The sequence below is a fragment of a genome, unplaced genomic scaffold, assembly GCF_019419815.1.
Source record: "Pyrus x bretschneideri cultivar Hongxiangsu unplaced genomic scaffold, Pyrus_bretschneideri_v1 Contig12, whole genome shotgun sequence".
Classification (NCBI taxonomy): domain Eukaryota; kingdom Viridiplantae; phylum Streptophyta; class Magnoliopsida; order Rosales; family Rosaceae; genus Pyrus; species Pyrus x bretschneideri.
Genome location: NW_025999413.1, coordinates 996,634 through 1,018,670, shown reverse-complemented (window position 1 = coordinate 1,018,670; position 22,037 = coordinate 996,634). Strand labels below are relative to the sequence as shown.

At 37.0% G+C, this 22,037-nt stretch overlaps 6 protein-coding genes across 6 annotated transcripts; 4 read left to right on the top strand and 2 right to left on the bottom strand.

The window, feature by feature from the left end:
* Positions 1-776: 776 nt before the first annotated feature.
* LOC103959698 (alpha/beta hydrolase domain-containing protein 17C) lies at positions 777-3,592 on the top strand. Its single transcript, XM_048577793.1, has 5 exons — positions 777-1,367; positions 2,045-2,081; positions 2,168-2,404; positions 2,507-2,554; positions 2,944-3,592. Exons 1-5 carry the CDS (start codon positions 1,066-1,068, stop codon positions 3,424-3,426), a joined length of 1,107 nt encoding a protein of 368 aa, XP_048433750.1. The 5' UTR covers positions 777-1,065; the 3' UTR covers positions 3,427-3,592.
* Positions 3,593-3,670: 78 nt separating this feature from the next.
* LOC103932939 (glycerol-3-phosphate dehydrogenase [NAD(+)]-like) lies at positions 3,671-6,438 on the bottom strand. The gene is given in 12 exon segments (XM_048577792.1): positions 3,671-4,070; positions 4,179-4,227; positions 4,312-4,366; positions 4,440-4,560; positions 4,647-4,748; positions 4,960-5,067; positions 5,162-5,379; positions 5,495-5,567; positions 5,654-5,730; positions 6,045-6,141; positions 6,144-6,205; positions 6,208-6,438. Coding segments are annotated over 12 exon segments (1,257 nt in total). The 5' UTR covers positions 6,350-6,438; the 3' UTR covers positions 3,671-3,917.
* A 5,070-nt stretch (positions 6,439-11,508) lies between these two features.
* LOC103932940 (proline-rich receptor-like protein kinase PERK4) lies at positions 11,509-11,880 on the top strand. The gene has a single exon (XM_009342592.2). The coding sequence runs from the start codon at positions 11,509-11,511 to the stop codon at positions 11,878-11,880; it is 372 nt and encodes a 123-aa protein (XP_009340867.2).
* Positions 11,881-15,673: 3,793 nt separating this feature from the next.
* LOC125474297 (mucin-1-like) lies at positions 15,674-16,870 on the top strand. The gene has a single exon (XM_048577791.1). The coding sequence runs from the start codon at positions 16,140-16,142 to the stop codon at positions 16,701-16,703; it is 564 nt and encodes a 187-aa protein (XP_048433748.1). The 5' UTR covers positions 15,674-16,139; the 3' UTR covers positions 16,704-16,870.
* Positions 16,871-16,932: 62 nt separating this feature from the next.
* LOC103932919 (mitochondrial inner membrane protease ATP23) lies at positions 16,933-18,905 on the bottom strand. The gene is made up of 5 exons (XM_009342571.3): positions 18,744-18,905; positions 18,435-18,556; positions 17,970-18,107; positions 17,774-17,857; positions 16,933-17,356 (listed from the first exon to the last, which is right to left on the bottom strand). Exons 1-5 carry the CDS (start codon positions 18,850-18,852, stop codon positions 17,222-17,224), a joined length of 588 nt encoding a protein of 195 aa, XP_009340846.1. The 5' UTR covers positions 18,853-18,905; the 3' UTR covers positions 16,933-17,221.
* A 1,199-nt stretch (positions 18,906-20,104) lies between these two features.
* Positions 20,105-21,337, top strand: LOC103932941 (putative protein TPRXL). The gene has a single exon (XM_018643900.2). It carries the CDS (start codon positions 20,308-20,310, stop codon positions 21,103-21,105), a length of 798 nt encoding a protein of 265 aa, XP_018499416.2. The 5' UTR covers positions 20,105-20,307; the 3' UTR covers positions 21,106-21,337.
* Positions 21,338-22,037: the final 700 nt, after the last annotated feature.

Below are 22,037 nucleotides of genomic sequence, written 5' to 3'. Positions count from 1 at the left end.
GCATTCCCATGTCCCATGGTCCAACCCTATGACTCTCACTCAAGATAAATGTATTTACTACGGAAATGTCACCATCGTGGTATCCCAGTTTAATAACTTACGGTCATGTGTTTTAATTATTTTACATAATAGTGTGGTTAGGTAAAAAATTACCTAATATCACGCGTTTTAACTTTTTTATATTGCATTGTATCTTTAGTCTAATGAGTTATTGTGCATTCTGAGTGTCTAGAGAGGTCTCAAGGGAGGAAAGAAGTCCCACCATTTCTTCAAAATCATACGGTAACATTCTTGTTGCGTAAAAGTCTTTCTTTAATGACCAGCTAATATGAGACTTTCATTCTACGAAGAAAAATTATCCTAAGATTGCCTAGTTATGCTAACACAAGCATATGGTGAGGCCTATGTAGCGAACGTTACTATATGAATGATGTGATCGAGGAAAAAAATTTCAAAATTCCCGCAATTCAAATAGATACTCCACGTGTCATTAAATAAGTATAGTAATAGAAAACTGTAAAATACAATAAAACCTCCCCTTCCTTTCTTTCTCTTGAACCCTCTTCAATTTATATTAGAGAACTTTAATGAAAACTCTCAACACTATTCACTTTAACGAAAAATTATATTTTTACATGTTCTGTTCTCGCTTGAGATTTCCATGTTCCGTTTTCTCCACCCTACCTCACCCCAAGCCCAAGTAAACTGTAAAACACAGTAAAACCTCCCCTCTCTCCCTGGTCTCTCGATATCTCTAATTCTCGATGCTCCATCTGTCTCGCTCAACTGCGCACACTCAGAGACATACATACATACATTTCAAGTAGCTCATACAGTTCTCTTCTTCTCTCTCTCTCTCTCTCTCTCTCTTTTTCTTTTGCCGTAAAGAATAAGCTTCTGGAGAAAAGGAAAAAAAGAAAGGAATGTTGATCTGAACCCACTTCCCACACTAACAATTCGCAAAAACCCAAATTAAAATTTACGTTCTTTTTCCCATTAGAGAGAGAGAAAGAGGAGAGAGAGAGTGAGTGAGTGAGCTGCCAGTTTTGAGAGAGAGAGAGTGATATGGGTGGGGTGACGTCGTCCATGGCGGCCAAGTTCGCCTTTTTCCCACCGAACCCACCTTCCTACAAGCTCATCACAGACGACCACACCGGCCTCCTGCTTCTCAGCCCCTTCCCTCACCGGGAAAACGTGGAGGTTCTGAAACTGCCGACCCGCCGTGGCACTGAGGTTGTGGCAATCTACATTCGCCACCCTTTGGCCACTTCCACTCTGCTCTACTCCCACGGCAACGCCGCCGATCTGGGCCAGATGTACGAGCTCTTCATCGAATTGAGCATCCACCTGCGCGTCAATCTCATGGGGTACTCTGTTCTCTACTCTCTCTCTTCTTCCAAGTTTGCCATTTTTTGCTACTCTGTCATTTTTGGAATCTTGGGTTTTTTATCTCCAGATTTTGAGCTTTGTGTTCATTTTTCTTGATTACTCGCTAGTGTTGGCTTCTGGGTTTTTCTAAAGTCAGAGCCTTTGTTAGTTTTTGTTGCTGGATTACTATTCTTGGCATCAGTTTTACTAGTCTACTGATCAGCTATATTTGTTTGGGATTTTATGGTATTAATTTATGGGATTTTACCATAAAGTGGATATTTTGTAGATATTGGAGTAGTTCTTCATCTTTTAATTTGAAGTTATAGCTGAAACGGGATGTAGCTGGAGTTGTTATGCTTAGAGAATTTCATGAAATCAAAATCAGTTTGTCGTTGAGGTTCGGTCAGTTGATCTACGTTGTTTGCCATCTGTGAGTGAATTCTCCAGCCCCTTTGCCTGTTTAGACAGTCTAGTCTGAGATGATTGAGTAATTGCTAGCGCCTTTCGTACTGTGATTCAGTAATTTAATGTCCACCGTGATTGCAGTTGTGGTGTAGCTTTGTATAATCTACTAACTGAGGCTGTATAATCTTTACCAGTGCCATTGCATAACTTACTGATACAGTTTGATCCTTTACCATTGACAATGCTTACATATCGGTATGTCTTTCAGGTACGACTATTCGGGGTATGGGCAATCAACTGGAAAGGTCTGTTGGAGATTTGAATAGTTTTTGTATTAAGTAGTTGTTTGAGCACAGTGCATCATGTAAGTCCCATATTTTCTGTGTTCCAGGCAAGTGAGCAGAATACATATGCAGATATTGAAGCTGCATATAAGTGTCTTGAAGAATGCTATGGTACTAAGCAGGAAGATATCATTCTCTATGGCCAATCTGTTGGAAGTGGCCCCACGCTGGATCTTGCTGCTCGGCTGCCTCAGTTAAGAGCTGTTGTCTTGCATAGTCCCATACTTTCTGGTTTAAGGGTCATGTATCCTGTAAAGCGTTCGTACTGGTTTGACATTTATAAGGTAACACAACACTCTTCAATTTTGCGTATCTTATCTTACGCTTAGTTGCCAAGTTTTTGGCCTTGATCTAATTGTAAGTTTTATTGTGTTATTTACGCACAGAATATCGATAAAATTCCACTGGTCCATTGTCCCGTTCTCATCATTCATGTAAGTATGCTACTCCATATTCGTCAACCTTATAATATCATATATGTTAACACTCAACCAAACCAGACTCCTTTTGATGCATGCATTTGACCAGATATTATCTTCTGCGATTTCTTATATCAGACAAAATGTACATACCATATAACATATTGTTAACAGTTTTATTGATGCATTAGAGAATAGAAACCTTGCTGTTCTTAACATTTAATTTCCGAGGTTTGATTTTTTAGCCAAAGAACGGAATTTTAAGAAAGTATTGCCCTGATGTATAAGGGGTTTGTCTGATCATCATCTGGCATGCCATGTCGAAAGATTATATATATGATGACTATATGAGATGCCAAATTGGCCTACTCTTCACATTTTTTAGCCATTATATTTTCCTGTAGGGGACTGCGGATGAAGTAGTCGATTGTTCTCATGGCAAGCAACTCTGGGAACTGTGTAAAGAGAAATATGAACCACTATGGCTTAAAGGAGGAAACCACTGTGATTTAGAGCTCTATCCTGAGTATATCAGACATCTCAAGAAGTTCATATCAACCGTTGAGAAGTCTCCTTCCCAGAGATACAGTTCTAGGAGAAGCACAGACCAGTTTGAGCAGCCTCGGAAGAGTACTGATGTTTACGAAGTTTCAAGGAAGAGCACAGATCGAAGGGAGAAACCGAGAAAGAGCACTGATAGGCCTGAAAAACTGAAAAATCAATTCATCAGTGCTGATAAACTAGAAAAACTAAGAGTATCTTTTGACCACATGGAAAGGTCACGGAGAAGCGTGGACTGCCATGAGAAGTCTAGAAAAAGTATCGACCACCAAATGGACAGAGCACGGAAGAGTGTGGATCGATTGGATAGAATACGAACTGGGTAATTGTTGTTCTAAAACCATATGCAAAATTCATAGGGTTTGGTGTTGTCGGAAAATTATTTCGGTCTTTTTTCTTCCTTCTAATTTATGGTATTCTTGCTGTGTAATTTGGGTTTGTGGCAGTTGTGTAACTTCTATTTCATGAAATGAGAAAAGGTTTGGTGTTAAATATGGAAACAAGGTCGGGAAACAAAAACAATTGCAATCGAGATTTCGATCTCTCATTCTCAAATTGTGACACCAGAAATGGTTCATTCAAACTCTTTATTCTATTACTTGTGTATTCTCTAAAGAAGTTTACAACTTGCTGTTGATTACACAAACATGAGTACAATCTGAAGAACAAACAAGATGCAACCATATATTGTTGCAGAGTGCTGACTTCTGTATGAACCAACATTCCAAAGTTTCACCTCGCCCTCGCTTTTGGGCGAAGGACATCACTAAAGTAAACTACCACCTATCCATGATAAGCGGTTCTTGGAGAAAGCCGGCTACATTTTAGGCGTGCGTTCACTGTGTTCAACTATGGCTGTTGGAGGAAGAGTGCCAATGCAGATCTCATGAACTGTTGCAAAAAGTGGGAAGAAATCTAGCCACCCACGGTGGCTTAAAACTTCGTAAACCTCTTTTGCGGTTGAGACACCCTTCAGAAAAGGAAAGCAAAATTTGATAAACAGCGCTGAGTGATAAAAAGATAGTTCCCAAAGTCTGAGTAATAACACAGTTCAGTTCTCATAATTTTTAATGTGAACCTGTAATTTTTGACCCTGCAGCATTTCTGCTTCGAGCTCATCAAACGATCTGCAGACAACAAATGCATAAGGGTAATAGTTGGAAACCACCTACTTTTCACAAGCTTTATGTGCCAAATTGTGGAGCTTTTACCTTTTCCCTTCATTCCTTGCAAAAGCTTCCGCTACTTTCCTGTTTCTTCCTCCCACTGCCAAACACATTGAGGTTAGAAAGAAAGAAAAAACAAAAAATGAATATAAGAGATCGCCATGCTTCCTTACGGCATGTTGTGATGAGATCAGCAACGCCACAGCTTTCGAAGAAGGTGGTGTCCTTGACAGATGGGAATAACATCTTGGAAAATGCCTTCATTTCCCTTAGACCAATTCTCATAATTGCAGCCTGGTCATTCAAAATAAGCAGTCGAAATGAAATAGAAAAAGCAGATTAGACATGGGTTCAACCTTTACCGAAATTTTTGAACTTACCTTCGTGTTATTTCCCATCTCCAATCCGTCCACAAAACCTGCTGCTATGGCCACAACATTTTTCAGGGTTCCACACAGTTCTACTCCTTCCACGTCTTGGACCTATAGATTTCACACAAACCCAAAAAGGTGTAAATAGAGCATTCCTCTAATATATACTTGATGTGATGCAGAGAAGTTTTAGTGCTTATGCGCTACCGAATTCTTACTAAATCGTGGGTTGTAAAACTAGTTCCCGTCCACGCCAAACATTCGTGATAGTAAGAGTACTTCAGTACAACAGTGATTGTAACAATGTATTTGACGTACTCACAGGTGTGACTATGAAGTAGGAAGTATTAAACAGCTGAACCCATTTCTGTGCAATCTCTTTTTTTTCTCTGTATCCAACCATGGCTTCACTAAATTTCTCCACAGCAATCTACACAAAGAGTCTCTAGTTTCAGAAGAACCAGATGGGATATGATCTGAGAAACTAAATCTTTTAAGAAGAGTGAAAAATCAAGCTAAATAACCTCATTAGCTATGTTTGCTCCCATCAGAACACAACAATTAATACCCAATTGATCTGAGATGAGCGTCGAGATCATGCATGGGCCTTCCATCTTGACCTCCATTCCTTTGATGAGGGAAATCGCCTCCACATCTGCTTTTACCTTCCCAACAAGCCTCCTGCATATACCCTCCATAAATTGATGTGGAGTAACAAACACCAACATGTTCGCACCGTTCACTGCAAAACTCCCCCTGTTATAAAAAATTTGCTCCAAGCACCCAACAAATTACACAAATTCAAAACATTGTAACTTCAAAAAGTTCAGCAAAGCTTTTGCTGAGAAAAGAAGTACCTGCATTCCCAAGATCCGGGTCTGCAACAACATTTTCCCCCAGCTTAATGCCAGGCAGATATTTCACATTCTCCTATCGAAAAACACAATACAAACGTTTTCAGTGGTGTAAATCATTCACATATAAGAGGAATGCATTAAAGATCATTGCTTTTTTACATTGTTGCGGTTGATGGCATCTGTGAGCTTCTCACCACTTGGTAACGTTTCCTCAAACACCCACATTCTCACTTCATCTGAATTCCGATGCAGGAAAAAAATAAAAATAAAACTCAAATTGCAAGTGTGTTTTCATTCAAAACTCGAATTAAAATTGGGTTTTCAGAATTTTCATCCATTGAACACCCAACAGAACAAAATCCCAGAATCAAACAAGAAAATTCAATTAATTTGGCATTCTCTAGGGAACAAAACTACAATATTTTCATTTTCTCAGTAACCAAACATACAATTAGAGGGTACTATTCTGACCGTTGGCATACATAAAGATTCTGGCTTTGCATGCAGAAAGAAAATGGAAACGCAGAAAACAAACAGGAAGTAATAATACCGTGGAAAGAAGAGAGCCTGCGGGTGTTGGAGGCAATGAGCTTGGCGGCAACACTGCCCCAGTTGCCACTGCCTACGACGGTGACTCTGGTTTTCTGGGAGGTTCAGCAGAGCCAGTAGTGTAATTTTCCTCCTGAAGTTCTGGAGCCATGGATGAAGAGAGAGAGAGAGAGAGAGAGAGAGAGAGAGAGGAGGGCAAAAGGGTAATGCGTGGAAGAGAGAGGAATAGGAATAGGAGGAGCGAGAGAGAAGGAGAGGAGACGCAGAATATAAGAGAGAAGACAGTCGTCGGCGCGGAGATGCCATACACGTTTCGTCACAAACGATGTGTATTCTTGTTAAATCTGGCGATCTCTTCTAAGAGACAATAAATTATATTTACTACCATATTTATATATGTTTTTTGAACTTTTTTCTCTCTCCAGTCCATTCAAATATAAATAAAAACGTCGTTATAAAATTGTGACAATATTCGTTGTGCTGGGATGAATCCTAGATGTTGGTGCCTGGTTTTTGATGTTAGTAATGTAATTCTAGCAGTGGTGGGAAAGGGATCCTCTCCGGACAATTTGGAGCTGGAGAAATGTATATATGTAAGGGTCTTTTGAGGACTAAATGTATGTTTGATACAGGTCATTTTTGTGAGCACTAAGTGTTTGACATGCATTTCGCTCGTTGCATTGACAACACTTTTAAATTATCTCAAAAGCACGCATCATATTGTTTTAGCATATATCAATATTTGTTGACAAACATAACATAGTCCAACTGATGACAACAAGCTCACCAAGTGTGCGACGTAATCACTCAGTGAATAAATTTATTTATTTTTTTCGCGCTACACGCTCTATTTTTATCTGAAAAGCTTAAACCCTTAACATTAAGACCCTTCAAGATTCAAATTCTGAATGTGTTACTGCACACTAGTCTCGCCACTGGTCTCATCCGAATCTCTTAAGAGGGTGCATTTTAAGCATTGAATTCTTGATATTGACCATATGTACCCATTTGATATTTGGTATTACAAGATGACACTGCATAATCTACTACAAACCAAGGTCTACTATATGAACATGGGAGGATAGGAATCAGGATGACGGTTATCTCGTGATCCGGTTCAATTGGAAGTGGTCGTATTTAGTATTTACTTATTTGTCGAGAATTTGACACGTGTAAATAAAATTTGTGTATGTTGAATTTGTACGTAGGTTGACTCGTTTAATGGAAGGGCCAAATAATGTAGGTTAATTAGTATGAATTATCACTTTTGACATTTGATTATCAAATTGATCAGTGTTTATTTTGTTGTCATTATATCATTATTGCATGCTTGTTATGTCATTGTTAATCATCATTATATGTTCAATATGTCGTCCTTACTAAAAAAACTGATCAATTTCTATAATTAAATCTCAAAATCTGATCATTCCCATTAATTGCACAAAACCTTATTTTCTGTTTTAGATAGGAGGGAAAGCTATACCACAATGTTGTAGTAAGTAGGTAAAGCAACTAGCTAAGCAAGTGTACACCTTTATTACTTACGAGGAAAATATACCGAATTATATATGCTAAAAATTTCACTATTTTTTAATAGAATGATGTGTCAATGTGTTAAATAGTTAGTTGTTAAATAAAAGAGAAGTCAGTAAAGGTCAAATCCATATCAGAATACATAAACACAATTATTTTTTATCATTGTGATCAACGCCATCTACCTACAAAAGTTTACTATTTAAGAATCGTTTATTTCAGATGAAAAGAATCGTGCAAGGATATGTTCTTCTTCTTTATTTGTCCTCATAATATCTTCGTCCCACGTACCATTTCTTGGTAGAAAGTGGGTAATATGGCTGTAAAAAGTAGGACAAACCGAATCTGTACTGTTACAGCATGCGTAGAGCGTAACTATTTTATTCCATATCAACTTGTTGTCGGTCAAATTAGATTAGCAGGCTACAAAATAAAGTGGTCTAATTAAAGAGACTGCCCACGTCTACCTTAGTCTATTAATTAGAACTAATGTCGCGATAATTCACAATTAAGAATGGGACAATGCTATCCATATATCTTTTTTTATCTTCACACATCTTCTATTAATTTCTGTCATTTGATCCAACGACTGAAAACTGAGAGAAATGTGTGAAATGTTAAAAGAAGTGTTTGAATAGTATCCCTCAATGTCGTTAAGTTGATACTGTTAAATTGGCATAGTATCCCTCAATGTTGTTTAATGGATAGTCTATTTCGATCATTAGACTATCCATTAAGGAATTGAGATTATCTTTGAATCTCAAATTCCGGAGCTGACAGACCCAACAAAGCATTCAATTTAAATCATGGAGCCGCCATTAGTCTCATCCCACTGGCTCACTTCACACACAAAGTCATGCTATCATCTCTTTCTCTCTTTTAAATGGTCCATATTGTTGAGTCCATCGGCTCCGGAGTTTGAGATCTGGAGATGGTCTCAATTCTCCATTAAGCATGTGTATGTGCATAGATGGTAAATTTACATACAGGATAGGGCCATAGAGAGTAGTATTATGGAAGTGAAGTAAGCCATGAAAGTAAAAACAATTACTTGGAATTAATTCTAGCTATCTTGCCTGATCCAGTGCTGCTCTTATTAACTACAAATGATGAGGAGTACATAGTAATTAGCTAGGTTAATTACGGCCAGTTAGGGTTCGAGGTAATTATTGTGCACAGGTCGCTGCCTACCGGGGATCGAATAGTCCTCATCGTGCAACGACAAAGAAGACGGAGATGGAGAACGAGTCGGAAACGGATGCCCATAATTTACTTGTCTTCGTCCCACTGCATGCTGTACTTGATGTTGCTGATCGTGTGATCTCATCCCACCTACGAACGTACAAACTTAATTACCATGCAGACATTAATTCATGCATGTTTGGTCATAGAAAGAAAAATAATCTAATTAGTACCTGCAGATAAATGAAGTCTGGCTGCTGCTGCGAACGTTTGAAGTTGACAAAGAAATAAGAAGCAGATCATGATCGTCTTAAGAACTACAACGATAATCTTCATTTTGTTATCCTTGTAGCTAATAATTGTTAGAACCCTAGTTAATTTCCTCCTCTCCTGCTAGCTAGCTCTCAAGTTTGTTCCCAGCTAGCTCATGATCTAGAGAGAAGTATAAATTTAGCTGCAAATATATCAATATATATAATTTAGGATCTAAGGACATGAGCTTTCAACAATCCAACACACTATCTTTTAAATATGTTTTAGCTCAAAGATCATGTCTACCAAAATCACTCAAGCCCAAAACTATATGACCCTTAGATTAAATCTAGTGTTTCTTTGTTGAACCATATTCATACATTTTCTTTACTACAAATGAATATCTTAATGATTTTGGATTTGTCTAATTTTTTGCAAGAATGATCTATGAATGATGTACTGAAATATACATAATATTTTGCAAGGATCTCTTAATGGTTTTGGATTTGTCTAATTTTATACAAAAATGATCCATAAATAATACACTTAAATATATAATATGATATAATATGCAACTAAAGATATAGTTCTATCTAAATTGTTAAAATACATTACGAATAAAAAAAAAAAAATTATATATATATATATATGTATAGTTCTACATAAATAATTTTAGATTTTTCTAACCTTTTAGATTTCTTCTCCTATCCGGTATTAAATTATATATAACTTATGATCGTTGAAATACATTACCATATAACTTATGATCATTGAAATACATTACCATTGAAAAAGTGTCTTCAGATCTAACGCTACATGAAAATCTGAAAAGTAATGTTATAGATTGATGTTCCCGACATGCATATCATTATGCATATTTACATATATGTTCACTTTGTTCTTCCAGCTTCCACTGCTCAACACCGGAAAAGGATCCCTCTGGATTCTCTTTGTCAGATTTTGAGGAATCCATTAATCGTGTATGTTTATCGTACATCGTGTGGTCAGTTTTCGTTAAATACTATTGGTATTTAATTTAAAATTTAAAATTTAAAATAAATTTTAATCGTATGATATACGATGAACGGACAAGATTAATTGATCACTGGATCCTCACAAAAAGGATCTAAAAAGGATCATTTTCCATCAACACCTAAATTTAAGTACTAGGTAGGGATGGGAATATACATTTAAGGATCACTCCCCTGGGCGATGTGGGATGTCACATTAATCACCATAGATGATTCAGTAGTTGGAGACGAATTTCAGGTATGTATTCCACACGGCAAATTCCGAGTTCAATTCATGGCGCTAGTGAATCGTACGATGGTGGCTAGAGTGAGATTGAAATGCCTCTGTGCGTCTTTCCGGATCTCCTAAGGGTGGACTGTCGTGACGAAACCACCATCTGGTCTTCATTTCAATAGGGAAAAAACAATATATTGTCATTTAAAAATATAAATTGATAACATTAGTGAGTGTTGAGATTATAAATCCCACATCGGAAAAAAAAAATCCCTTACATTTTTTATAAGTAATTGAGTTACTTCTTATATTGTCAATTAATTTTATTATAAAATCTTCACTTAAGCATACACATTTATATTTAGGACTCACATTATAACAGAGTATATCAAGTTATGAACAATATCATAATTTTTGTGAGTCTAAATAGCATGGCTAATTTGTCTTTAACACAACAACGTTCTATATATCCACAAAACCATGCATGCAACTTCGGTTCTTCATCAATTGAAAGGAATAAACACCATGATCAAGGATTTCTTCGTAGTTGGAAAGTAGAATAGTGAGATTTAACTTACATCATAGTTCTATATTATTTACCATTTTCTCGCAGAATAAGCATAGTTTGAAACATTTAATTAACATATTGTCGGTTCTTGGTTGGCACATAATGTATCTAAACAATCAAGAGAATGCCGAAGGGACTCGCTCAAAGTGAAACTCTCTATAAATTTTTTGTCACCTTATAGTTTAATGTTAATTTATGTGTCAACATTATAAAATATTATACCAAAAACATTAAGTGTCAGAGAGACCACGAAAGAGTCTTGCTTTCAATAGTCTCCTTGATACTTCTCAAACAACCAAACCCTAATCCAAATGCCAAAGTTAGAAAAAAATGTTTTTCCTTCCATTAATAGCTATTTCTATTAATCTAGCAATAATTTTAGAACCATGCATGATCCACTAAACCCGGCCAGCCAAGAAAACCCATAATATCTCCTCTCTCCCCTTCCCTCTAAAACCAAATTAAACTATATATATCCTCTCTCTCTCTCTCTTCGATTAATTTACTCCACAGATTATCCCTACTCTCACTCCTACTAATCTCATATTAGTCTCTTGATCACCACCCACTTCCACCTCCTTAATTTGGTACGTTGGTTACGCAATGGTTTTCCTATATAACTATCTCTAGAGAAGTGTTGCAAATCAAAGAACAAAAAAAAGGTTACACAAAACAAGAAGCAAAGATGGCACGTCAAGTCATTGTTCTTGCCCTAACCTTTGTAGCCATCGCTGGTGTTTTAGCACAAGATGAGTCAGTCACATCACCACCCTCCCCCTCCCCGGCTTCCTCCCTTGACGCTGCAACCTCACCATCATCTTCCAGCTCATCTACTCCTTCTCCCAGTGATGGTGACGCCGACACCCCAGCCTCAGCCCCAGGCCCTGCTAACGACATATCATCCCCTCCTTCTCCCAGCAGCGGCGACGCTGCTGCTCCTGGGGGCGAGACCACCGAGCCTGGATCTAAGTCTGGGACCGCGGCTGCCCCAGAAGGCGAGGCCGCAGCTGCAGGGACCCTCGGACTCTGCATCGGAGGAGGAGGATTATCCCACTGATGATCTCTCAAGGCTCATAAAAAACTGAGGAGCCTCCAATTATCAAATTAATTTAATTGATTGAGCTTGTATGTTATCTTTCGTTATAGAGTCTCTCTATACGTGGACTTATGAATAAGAAGATATTGTGCAAATTAATTAAACAGTCTTAATACTAGAGCATGTTGCGAAAGGGGGGAGAAAGATCAATCTGCTGTATTTTTGCATGTTTTTTGCCACTCCTCTCTTAACGTGGATTCTTCTTCTTTTTGTTGTATCTGTATCCTTTGTACTAGCTATTTGATCAGTATTACTAATTTCAAGTTAATCTTTAGGGGTTTTTTGAAATAGGTCCAAAGTAACTAAAAATTGGACCTATTTCAAAAATCAAAAGTCACTAAAAATTGGACCTATTTCAAAAGGTAGTCTATAAAATTGGACCTATTTCAAATTTTCCCTAATCTTTATATTTAGAAGGGGAAACTTGATATAAGTCCAATTTTTTGAGCCAATTGTAGGAATAGTCCAGTTTATTAAAATAAGTCCAATTTGTTATATTTAATTATTTAATTATCAATAGTTATCTGTTCCATGATAAGATTTATTATAAAAGTCAAATTTCTTCCCAATTATCTCTTTGCTTATTTCTTTTTATTTATCTTTTTGTTATTTCTCGTTCTTCCTCCTACTTTAAACCCCATTTATAGATTTTATTTTTAATTTTTATAATCAACCTATATCACAGGTTAATTATATTTATCTACCTATATGACAGATTCTTTTTTTATAATCAACCTGTCACAGATTAATGTGTCTTACTTGTAGGTATGTTATGTTTATTCTACATTTTAATTAGGTTTCATATCTCACGTATAGGTATTATATACATTCATATATTTGTTACTTGAGTTAGGGTAGAATGTTTTGTAGATAAATTTATGTTAGTATATTAGCTTTTTTGTTATAAGATATTAAATATATTCTTTTGGAGTTGGAAAATGCATAATATTAGAAGATTTTAATTGATTTTTAATATTTTTAGAAAGTATAGAATGAGTATAAAAGAAATAAAAACAAATAATTAGATAACTGGACTCACTCCTAAAAACACTCTACATTTTTGGACCTGGATCTAAAAGCCCCTATTTAGAATAGGGAAAATTAGGTTCACATCTTTCTTTTTGTTACTCCATTGATTAAAATCTTATTCATTTTGAATTTTTGATCAAGGTCCTTGGGTATTAATAACATCATTAATTATTTGAATAATAAAATATTTTTATTTTTAAATATATTCCTTTAGTGTTAAAAATGTTACAATTAGTATATTTATATTTATGGCTAATTTTATTTTTATTTTTTTCAGTTTGTACCTATTTTTAATTTGCAAATATTTTTAATTTGTACCAATTTTCTTTTCATTTTTAATTTGTACCCATTTATTAGTTTCTTTTTGTGCCCATATTTTTTAAAGTTTTGTTTGTGTTTGTACCCATGTGTATACCGTCGCGTGACATTGTATATTTAATCAATGATAGAAAAATTACATATGGTATATTTATGTTTTATGCCTAAACTTTGTATCATATATTTATATTTTTAGTTTGTACCCACTTTTAATTTGCAACATTTTTTTTAATTTGTATTATTTTCTTTTTAGTTTTATTTTCTACCCATGTATTAATTTCTTTTAGTGCCTATATTTTAAAAAATTCATTTGTACTCATAATTTTTAATCTTTTATATGTACCCTAATTTATTTATAATGTACCCATTCTTCTTTATTAATGTACCACTTTGTTATATGTGAAATGTACCAATTTTTTTTTAACACTATGGATGCATTCTTTTGCCATTTATTATTTCTTATTTTTACATAGTTTTTATCCATTTATTCAATCAAAATGTTTGAATTTTTTTATTGTAACCGTTTCTAATGGTATTATAATGAGAGATTTTAAATTTATAGGATTATAAATCTCATAAAATATCTAACAATTAATGTCACTATAAAAATATAAATATTAATAGTAATATAATGAGGTGTACAAAATCAAGGGACCTTGATCAAAATTTAAATACTATTAAGGTTTTAATCAAAGAATGTTAAGGATTAGGGACCGCATCCAAAGTATCCCTTTAGAATACAAGAACTATTTTTTAACTTGAATTTTTAGTTGGAAAATGGAAACCAATTGCATGGTAACTTATTTGTTTGAAATAATAAGGAAGCATATAACAATTTTATGTGAGAAAAAAATGTTTTGGCTGAGCTTAGCAATGTGGGTTTGTGACCAAGTAGAGCATTAAAGTAATTGGTTGTCTACATGAATCCTAACCAAGTGCCCTTTTAAACCCTCAGGGTAGCAGGGTCCTTCATCCACCATGTTGGGTAGCTAAATAAAAAAAAAATGTTTTAGAATTCATCTGCATGCATGTAAAACTATGCCTAACCCAATTTTTTGATTGTTATATTCTTGGAAATTTAATGTTTTGGAATTCATCTGCATGCACGTGAAACTATGCCTAACCCAATTTTCTGATTGTTATATTCTTGGATTTTTTTTTTAAACATAAACTTGATTGATAAATAAATATGTTATAATAGATAAACATAAAAACGAGCAGCAATTAAGACAAAAGAACAAAGAAGCCCAAGCAAAGCACATGATAACCCAATTAGACTCAGTATGTTGACACAAGTCGTCACTGCCACAGTCATCGTGCACTTCGCCATTTCATCGCTTGAGTTAGCAGATTCACCGTCAACACCAACAAAAACCAAAGGCCCCAAAATTAACAAAAACACAAATGAGCAAAGCAGCCCCAAATTAATAACGAAACAAATTTCTAATTTCACAACATCTCCAAAATCACTTTGCTAACGAAAGAAACAACCAACATTAGCAACGGAAGAATTCTGCTACCAACAAAGCAAGTAGACAAAACATAATCAGAACTGCAAAAGGAGGCGAAGCAGAGACCCAAACCACCAAAGCGTTTTCGCACGTCTTCGTTTAAGTGAGCAACACTCGCTCTCGACGTGGGTAGCAAACACAATGACCAGGTAAGTCTACTCTTTCGAAGGCAAGCATCTAGCAGGCAATTGAAGGATTTGTGTGCGGACGGGTGGAAGGATAGAGGACAACAGTTGTATGAGACATAAAGGAGCGAGATCAAGTGTCCAATCTGAGGCGGATCTCAGGTTCTTAAACTAAATGATGTGTCACTAATATGAAATAAGCTCGTTAATCAACACCTAAATAATAATTCTGTCATCAACTACCACATCATTTGGTTTCAAAATTTCAGTCTCCCTAACATTACCCTATCAGAAATTGTTTGGCACGATACTAGATAAGTTTAGGAGTCCTACCTCTTATACACTTATGTAATTACTCATATATATTTATATATTATACGCATTGTAAATTAAATTAATGAAATCAAGAGTCCTAATTTTTTCATGGCACACTGTGCATGCATGGAACAACCAATCAATTTGTTAATTTCTACGTTGTTAATTTACTTTCAACGACTCAGATACTGTCATACCATTTACCATGTTTCCAATTGTTGTTATTTCGGTGTTGACTAACATTTAGAAAGTATAACACAAACAATTAGTAGACAATTAACATTTATGAATAGGTCGTCAAACTAATGATAAAAGTTTAGATAGGACAGGAGATAATGAACTAAGAAGAGAAGTCGGACTGATATTTTTGTGTACACTTACATATCATTTTAATAACACGACATACGAACTTCTCTAATCTGCAACGAGGAAAACGAATCTAAGCGTAAAGAGATGGACACCGTAATCCGACCAAGGGACCTAATGAAAGGATTTTGGGGGTTCATGAAGTCCAAAGGTTATCACCTCACAGTTCATTGTCCTCGAGGATTAAATTTGAACGATGTCGAAATTTTCATGCATTTCTAATTTGAGGTGCCATCAGAGACTCGGTCTCAAATGGTGTCTAATATATGTTTTTCGAGTAAAAAGAAGAAACACCATCGCAGATGTCCCCATAACGAAAGGTTCTTGTTTTGATTTCTAATTATAGTTCTTCCAAGAAAAGCCTTGTCCTGCAGCAAGACACAAATTCCTCCTACTTCATCTCCCTCCCATCCACCACCACCACCAGCCACCTACCGAATCGATCTTTATATATCTCATTCCGTTCACCATCAACCTCCACACTACCTCCTTTGTTTCAAAGAACAATATTACAAAGACCGGAATAAAAACTCGAAACTGAGACAGACAAGACAAGATGGCAAATCAAGTGGTCGTCCTTACTCTCATCTTTATTGTCATTATTGCTGGGGTTTCAGCAAAAAAGGCAAAGGCACCAGCAGCATCACCGTCACCGGGATCTGCCCCGTCCAGTTCTCCATCCAAGGCGCCAGCATCATCACCCGCCAAAGGTCCAGCCACTGCCAAAGCTCCATCCAAAGACAAAACTCCATCTCCGTCAGGTGCCACTAAATCACCGTCCTCTGCCCCAGCACCATCCCCCATGTCTTCATCGTCCTCTCCATCTTCTTCACCTAAGTCTGCACCATCATCATCGCCCCAATCGGCGCCAGCCAGTTCACCCCCCAGCTTCAGGAAGCCCAAGAAGCCCAAGAAGTCCACCAGTCCAGCTGCATCCCCCACCTCTGGGACTAGTCCCTCTCCTTCACCCTCCAGCTTCAAGAAGCCCAAAAAGTCCACCAGACCAGCTGCATCCCCTACGTCTGGGACTAGTCCCTCTCCTTCACCCTCCAGCTTCAAGAAGCCAGCCAAGGCTCGAACACCCCAAGCCTCGGCCAAGGCTCCCTCTAAACCTAATTAGAATCAAAATTCAGAAAAAGAAAGGGATATCTATGTGATCACCATATGGTCCACGATCCCGATCTGTAAGTAATAGCCTCTAACATTATGGGGTCTGCAGAACAGACTCATCTAGTTATTACTTGGTGGAACCAATAAATTCCATGGTCGTTTTGTTGGCCTGACCATAATCAACATTCAAGTTGCAATCTTTGGGTATGTATTAATAAAACAACACGTAGTTCGACAAATTTGAAGGAAAAATGAGCATGATAAATTGGCATTATTTTGAAACGTAAGCACAAAAAACAACCGTTGTCGGTGTACAATCTGTATGACAATCTGATACAGTAAAATTTCCTCATACAGCCATGTAAAGAAAGAAAATAATTTTTTAAATGAATATATCTTATGCAGCCAAAAAAAATAATCAGGGAACAACCCTGTTTCTCTTAATGGACAATCTTCTGGAATGCCAGATTAAAATTTTGAAACATGGAGTTGACTGGTTGCGATCAGGCAAATACCTATTACTGTTTCTTAAGGAGCTCTGTCAAAGGGCTGGGTATCATTGTAACATACATCCCAAACAGCTTCCATGGCGTCCTTTGCAGCTGCTTCTGAGCAATACGGATTGGAAATAACTGATTTCATAACTCTTCGTCTCACACAATCCTTCAAATGTCAAATTGAGAATCCAATGAAAAGGTACAGTTAGTCTACAAACAATAAACTAGAGCATATGATAATATTGCAAGCAAATGGAAAAAAAAAACTAAGAATATGAGAAATGTTTTCTCCATCTCCGGTTTATTTCAACCAATTACCATGATTCATTAAAACCACTATTTTTAACTTCACAATGAGGCAATCAAAGAAAAACAGAAATCAAGTGACATTGTATTCGGTACAACAAATCCAAACTTGGTTATATATGAAAAGGTCTGTTTCCCCCTTCCTATGACTGTAGGTATTTGGTCTTCATCTTTCCAAATCAAATTAAGGTAACAGACTAGTTCACTTTATATGCAAAGAAAGTATCCTGAAGAATATGCATTTAGTTTTTATTTAAATTGAAGCCAAATAACTCACTTGTTCATGACCTCGAATCTTTACAAAACCCCGCAACAATTCCCTTTTATAGTGGCAGTCACCACTTAGATGGCCAGCACGAATCTGTTGCAGAACGACGGTATATAAATACTTGTGAAAAACAAATAAACTTGAGGTTTGAAGATACAATACGTCCAGTACAAGAAAAAGATTCAGTTTCTATATCAACGCACACCTCACTGCAAGCATGATGAGCACAATTAGACCAATCCAAGTTTTTAGCACGACAATCGTCAAAAGCATGAATTAGCTCGTGTATCACTACTTGGTTGACATCGTCTTGCATTGTCATATGATTACCACACACCAGTATCTAGCACAAATGCAGACAGACAGAACAGATAAAATATATCAGATTCAGAAGAAGCTCATCCTGCAGACACTATTCCGAACAACAGAACATTCTTCTACAAAGAATCAATTGACAGAGATAATTGAATGACAAGAAACTATGTTCCGCCACTCAGTTCACTCGAAGATTGAAACTTTCAAAACAAAATATTCATTCGAAGTAGTAATACACAGATTCTATTGCATTTGCTAAATTCCAATTGCAAAATGAAGTTTGCTGAAATCTGTAAAAATCAGAGCTTTTCAACTAAACAAATAGAAATGAAGAGGAATAGCGATTCAATTGTACCCCTTCGCCACGAACATAACCGCCGGCAATCTGCTTGTTGCAATTAATGGCCTTGATGAACCTGTCTCCAATCCCACACCCAGACTGCTCCAAATGCTTCAACAGAAATTTCACCACCGGAGCTGTCGAAGAAACAGATCAAATCAAATTCAATAACCGACAGCGAAAGCATTTTTGGTTGCAGATAAATATACGGAAACCAAAGATAAACCCTAAAGCCCTAAAACCCTAAACCCTGAGCAGACATTAGAATTCATGACATGAATTTGTTTAATGGAAAATAAAAAGCGAGGGAAAGTAGGAGCGTACTCCGGAGGCTCCTCTGGATCATGGTTTGACATTCCTCCAACGTCTTGCCGCCGTTGACGGCGGAGGGGAAGCTTGTGGATCCGGGTTCCGGTGCGGGTTCAGCCTCCATGGATTGTGTTGCGTTTTCTATCTGGCAGAGGAGCAAAGAGAAGGTGCTGGTCGGGTAATCCGGTTTGGATTTGGATAAAAGTTTGGATCCTGGGCTTGTGGGTTTATCTGGCCCACGTTTACTGGGCTACTCATTGCTGGAGTTATAGGGTTGTCTCAATGTTGTGTTTCTTTTTTACAAAACGGCTCTCCCTAATTTAGGGCAACAAAACCGTCATTGGGTTGATAATGAGTAATGCTATACTTACCGCACTTAGACTGCTTTTAAGATAGATGTAAGGCCACCAAAACATGCATGTTCAATCTCTAATAGAGAGATTATGCAAACGTGGTTATGAAAAATATGATAAGAATATCATTTTTTATTAAACATACATTAATACAGGATTTGTGCGAACCTACTATATAGTGGTATTCCTTACTGTACGTAGGTTAGTTTCTCTAGCCAACAATGCGTACACATAAACTTATCAAAATAAATGAGTGATGTTATACTTATCACATCTTTCATATGACATTTGTACATCTCTCTAATAAAGGTAGGTCCCACCAACATTTGGGATCTCATCTCTATTAGAAAAGTGGTGAAATGTAATATAAAAATTGAAGTAGAGTACATAGTTGTCACCACCTAAATGGAATAAGGTCTCAAATTTGACTCATATAAGTGCAATGATATATTTTTGTGGCTAGTTCAAAATTAGCAGCATAACTAATCGTCGTCGTCCCAAAACCAAATCTTATCACAAAGTGAAGAGATTTTTTAGTGTGCCTGAAACATGGGATGGTATACCACATGTCATTATATAAATGAAGAGACACTTGAACAATAAAATTTCCCTCCACTTATACAATGACATGTGATGTACCACCTCATGTTTCAGACACACTGAAAATTTTCTCCACACAACGGGAAGGTCCTTGTCTTATTTCTTTCTAAATTTGTAGTTAATAATAGTTTATTTTTACAAAAAAAACATGAGTAGAAACACGCAATTCTGAATGTCCGCTCGAAATTCAAGATCCTTGTAATTTTCGAACCATGATCCGTTAAGCCCGCTCAGCCAAGAAACCACATTACTTCTTAACCACAAGTTAATTAAGTAATTACTTAAAATTAATGGTCATAAGGTCACGACAGAATAAACTAACTCTGGTGTCTTATCCTCCACAATTTTCCTATGCTGTCTCCCTTCCACGCTGAGTCCTATAAATCTCATTTCCATTCAACCATATTATGATCCACCTACGTCCTTTGGTTGCGCAGTGTTTCTCTATACTTTACCACTATAAATATATTTAGAGACAAACAACTGCAATAACCATTCATCAACTATCTCAAACACAAGAGAAAAACCTACCTTGCAAGGCAAGTAAACGAATTAACGGAACAGGTTATAAGCTGCAGCAAACCCTAATTTCGACAAAAACAAAGGGAAGAAGAGCGAGAAGAAAAATGGCGCGTCGAGAATTGGTTCTCATTGCTCTGATCTTGTTTGCCGTTGTCGGAGTTGCGATGGCAGCGGATTCGGGCAGTAGTCCTTCGGAATCGCCGAAGAAGGACGATAAAAAAGACTCTGACAGTTCATCTTCATCTTCCCCATCCTCCTCTCCATCATCAGATAAGGACAAATCATCATCAGACAAGCACAAATCATCATCAGACAAGGACAAATCATCGGACAGCAAGTCCTCATCCGCCCCAAGCCCATCAGCACCGTCGCCCAAGTCATCCGACGATGATAAGTCATCAGACAAGGACAAATCATCATCTGCTCCGGCTCCAAGCAAGAGCAGCGACAAAGACAGCTCATCTCCGTCACCTAAATCCTCTGCCAGCTCACCCAAATCCAGCAAGGACAGCGGCAAAGACAGCGGTAAAGACAGCTCATCACCGTCGCCTAAGTCTTCTTCTTCCTCCTCCAGCTCTCCCAAGTCCTCAAAAGACAAGGACGACAGCAGTAGCAGTCCGGCTTCTTCCCCTAAGTCATCAAAAGACAAGGACAGTAGCTCCGGTCCATCTTCCGACGACTCATCCAGCGCCTCCGCCCCTTCCCCTGATGACTCAGCCTCAGCATCCCCTCCTTCCCCTACCCGTGACACTACTACGGAGCCTCCCTCTGACGTTCTGACTGCGGACACACCCTTGCCCGCTGAGGCTCCCTCTAAAACCGCCGCCCTCCCAGCCTTCTTCTCCACTGCCTCCACCGCTGGTGCTGTCGTGCTCGCAGCCGCCTCCTTCTTTGCCTTTTGATCAAGCAAGCTTTAATTAGCTAGTCGTCACCCCATGAATACTTGCATGCGCATGTTCTATTATGCCCTAATTAATTCGATGTTGGATCCTACGTACGTAGTCGTATAACTGTTTGTAACGTCGAATGATTCCATATTTGTCCTGTTTCATTCGTTCACTTTACTTTGTATCAGTTTCTTTCAGATAATTAATGAAAGGGCATTTGCATTGATTATTAGGACCTCTCCCTATTAATCTTGTTTACATGGGTTAATTATTGCACCATGATTCGAAACATAGCTGATTTAATAATTTACGTTAGATACTGCATGCATGCATGGTAGAAAAGTCTCTAAAAACAAACGTATATGTTTTTGACGTGCTGGTGTTCAAGATGATTTAAATATAGTTATATATCATGATCACAAGAAATTTTTTATTGTGACGGGAACACAGGTGATACATCACATGTTTTTATATAAGTGGTGAGAAATTTTGCTTTTTAAGTTATTAACTTTTTAACACACATATTCCACCATTTATATAGTGACACGTGATGTACCACCTCATGTACCGATTATACTGAAAAATCTATCCATGATCACCAGCTTGTAACGCTACGCTTGAAGCTCAAGTAAATAAAAATATTTATTCATACATGCACCTGAGGGATATATTAGGTTAATTTGATTCTCCTTCCCTCAACTATTGATTCTATTAGAAAATAAAAAACAACATATCTTGATCACATCTGCAAGGCTTAAAGCTCAAAGTAATCAGAAGTATTTACCCATGAACTTAAAGTTTTACATTAATTTTATTCTTCCTCCCCAACTATCAAATTTTATTAGGAATTCAAAACAACATATATGATGATATCAAGTACTTATAGTAAAAATAAAGTAAAGCAATATTGCTTCTGGAAGGTGCATGAAGACTGGAGAGTGTGAATC

Bases quoted from the DNA above. Each gene is read 5' to 3' on its own strand.
- LOC103959698 (XM_048577793.1), top strand. From the start codon at position 1,066: ATGGGTGGGGTGACGTCGTCCATGGCGGCCAAGTTCGCCTTTTTCCCA. The intron at 1,368-2,044 runs GTACTCTGTTCT...TATGTCTTTCAG, and splicing joins CTGCGCGTCAATCTCATGGG to GTACGACTATTCGGGGTATG. The intron at 2,405-2,506 runs GTAACACAACAC...ATTTACGCACAG, and splicing joins ACTGGTTTGACATTTATAAG to AATATCGATAAAATTCCACT.
- LOC103932940 (XM_009342592.2), top strand. From the start codon at position 11,509: ATGGCACGTCAAGTCATTGTTCTTGCCCTAACCTTTGTAGCCATCGCT.
- LOC125474297 (XM_048577791.1), top strand. From the start codon at position 16,140: ATGGCAAATCAAGTGGTCGTCCTTACTCTCATCTTTATTGTCATTATT.
- LOC103932919 (XM_009342571.3), bottom strand. From the start codon at position 18,852: ATGGAGGCTGAACCCGCACCGGAACCCGGATCCACAAGCTTCCCCTCC. The intron at 17,858-17,969 runs GTGTGCGTTGAT...GTTCTGCAACAG, and splicing joins CTCATCATGCTTGCAGTGAG to ATTCGTGCTGGCCATCTAAG. The intron at 17,357-17,773 runs GTGAGTTATTTG...TGACATTTGAAG, and splicing joins AGATTCGAGGTCATGAACAA to GATTGTGTGAGACGAAGAGT.
- LOC103932941 (XM_018643900.2), top strand. From the start codon at position 20,308: ATGGCGCGTCGAGAATTGGTTCTCATTGCTCTGATCTTGTTTGCCGTT.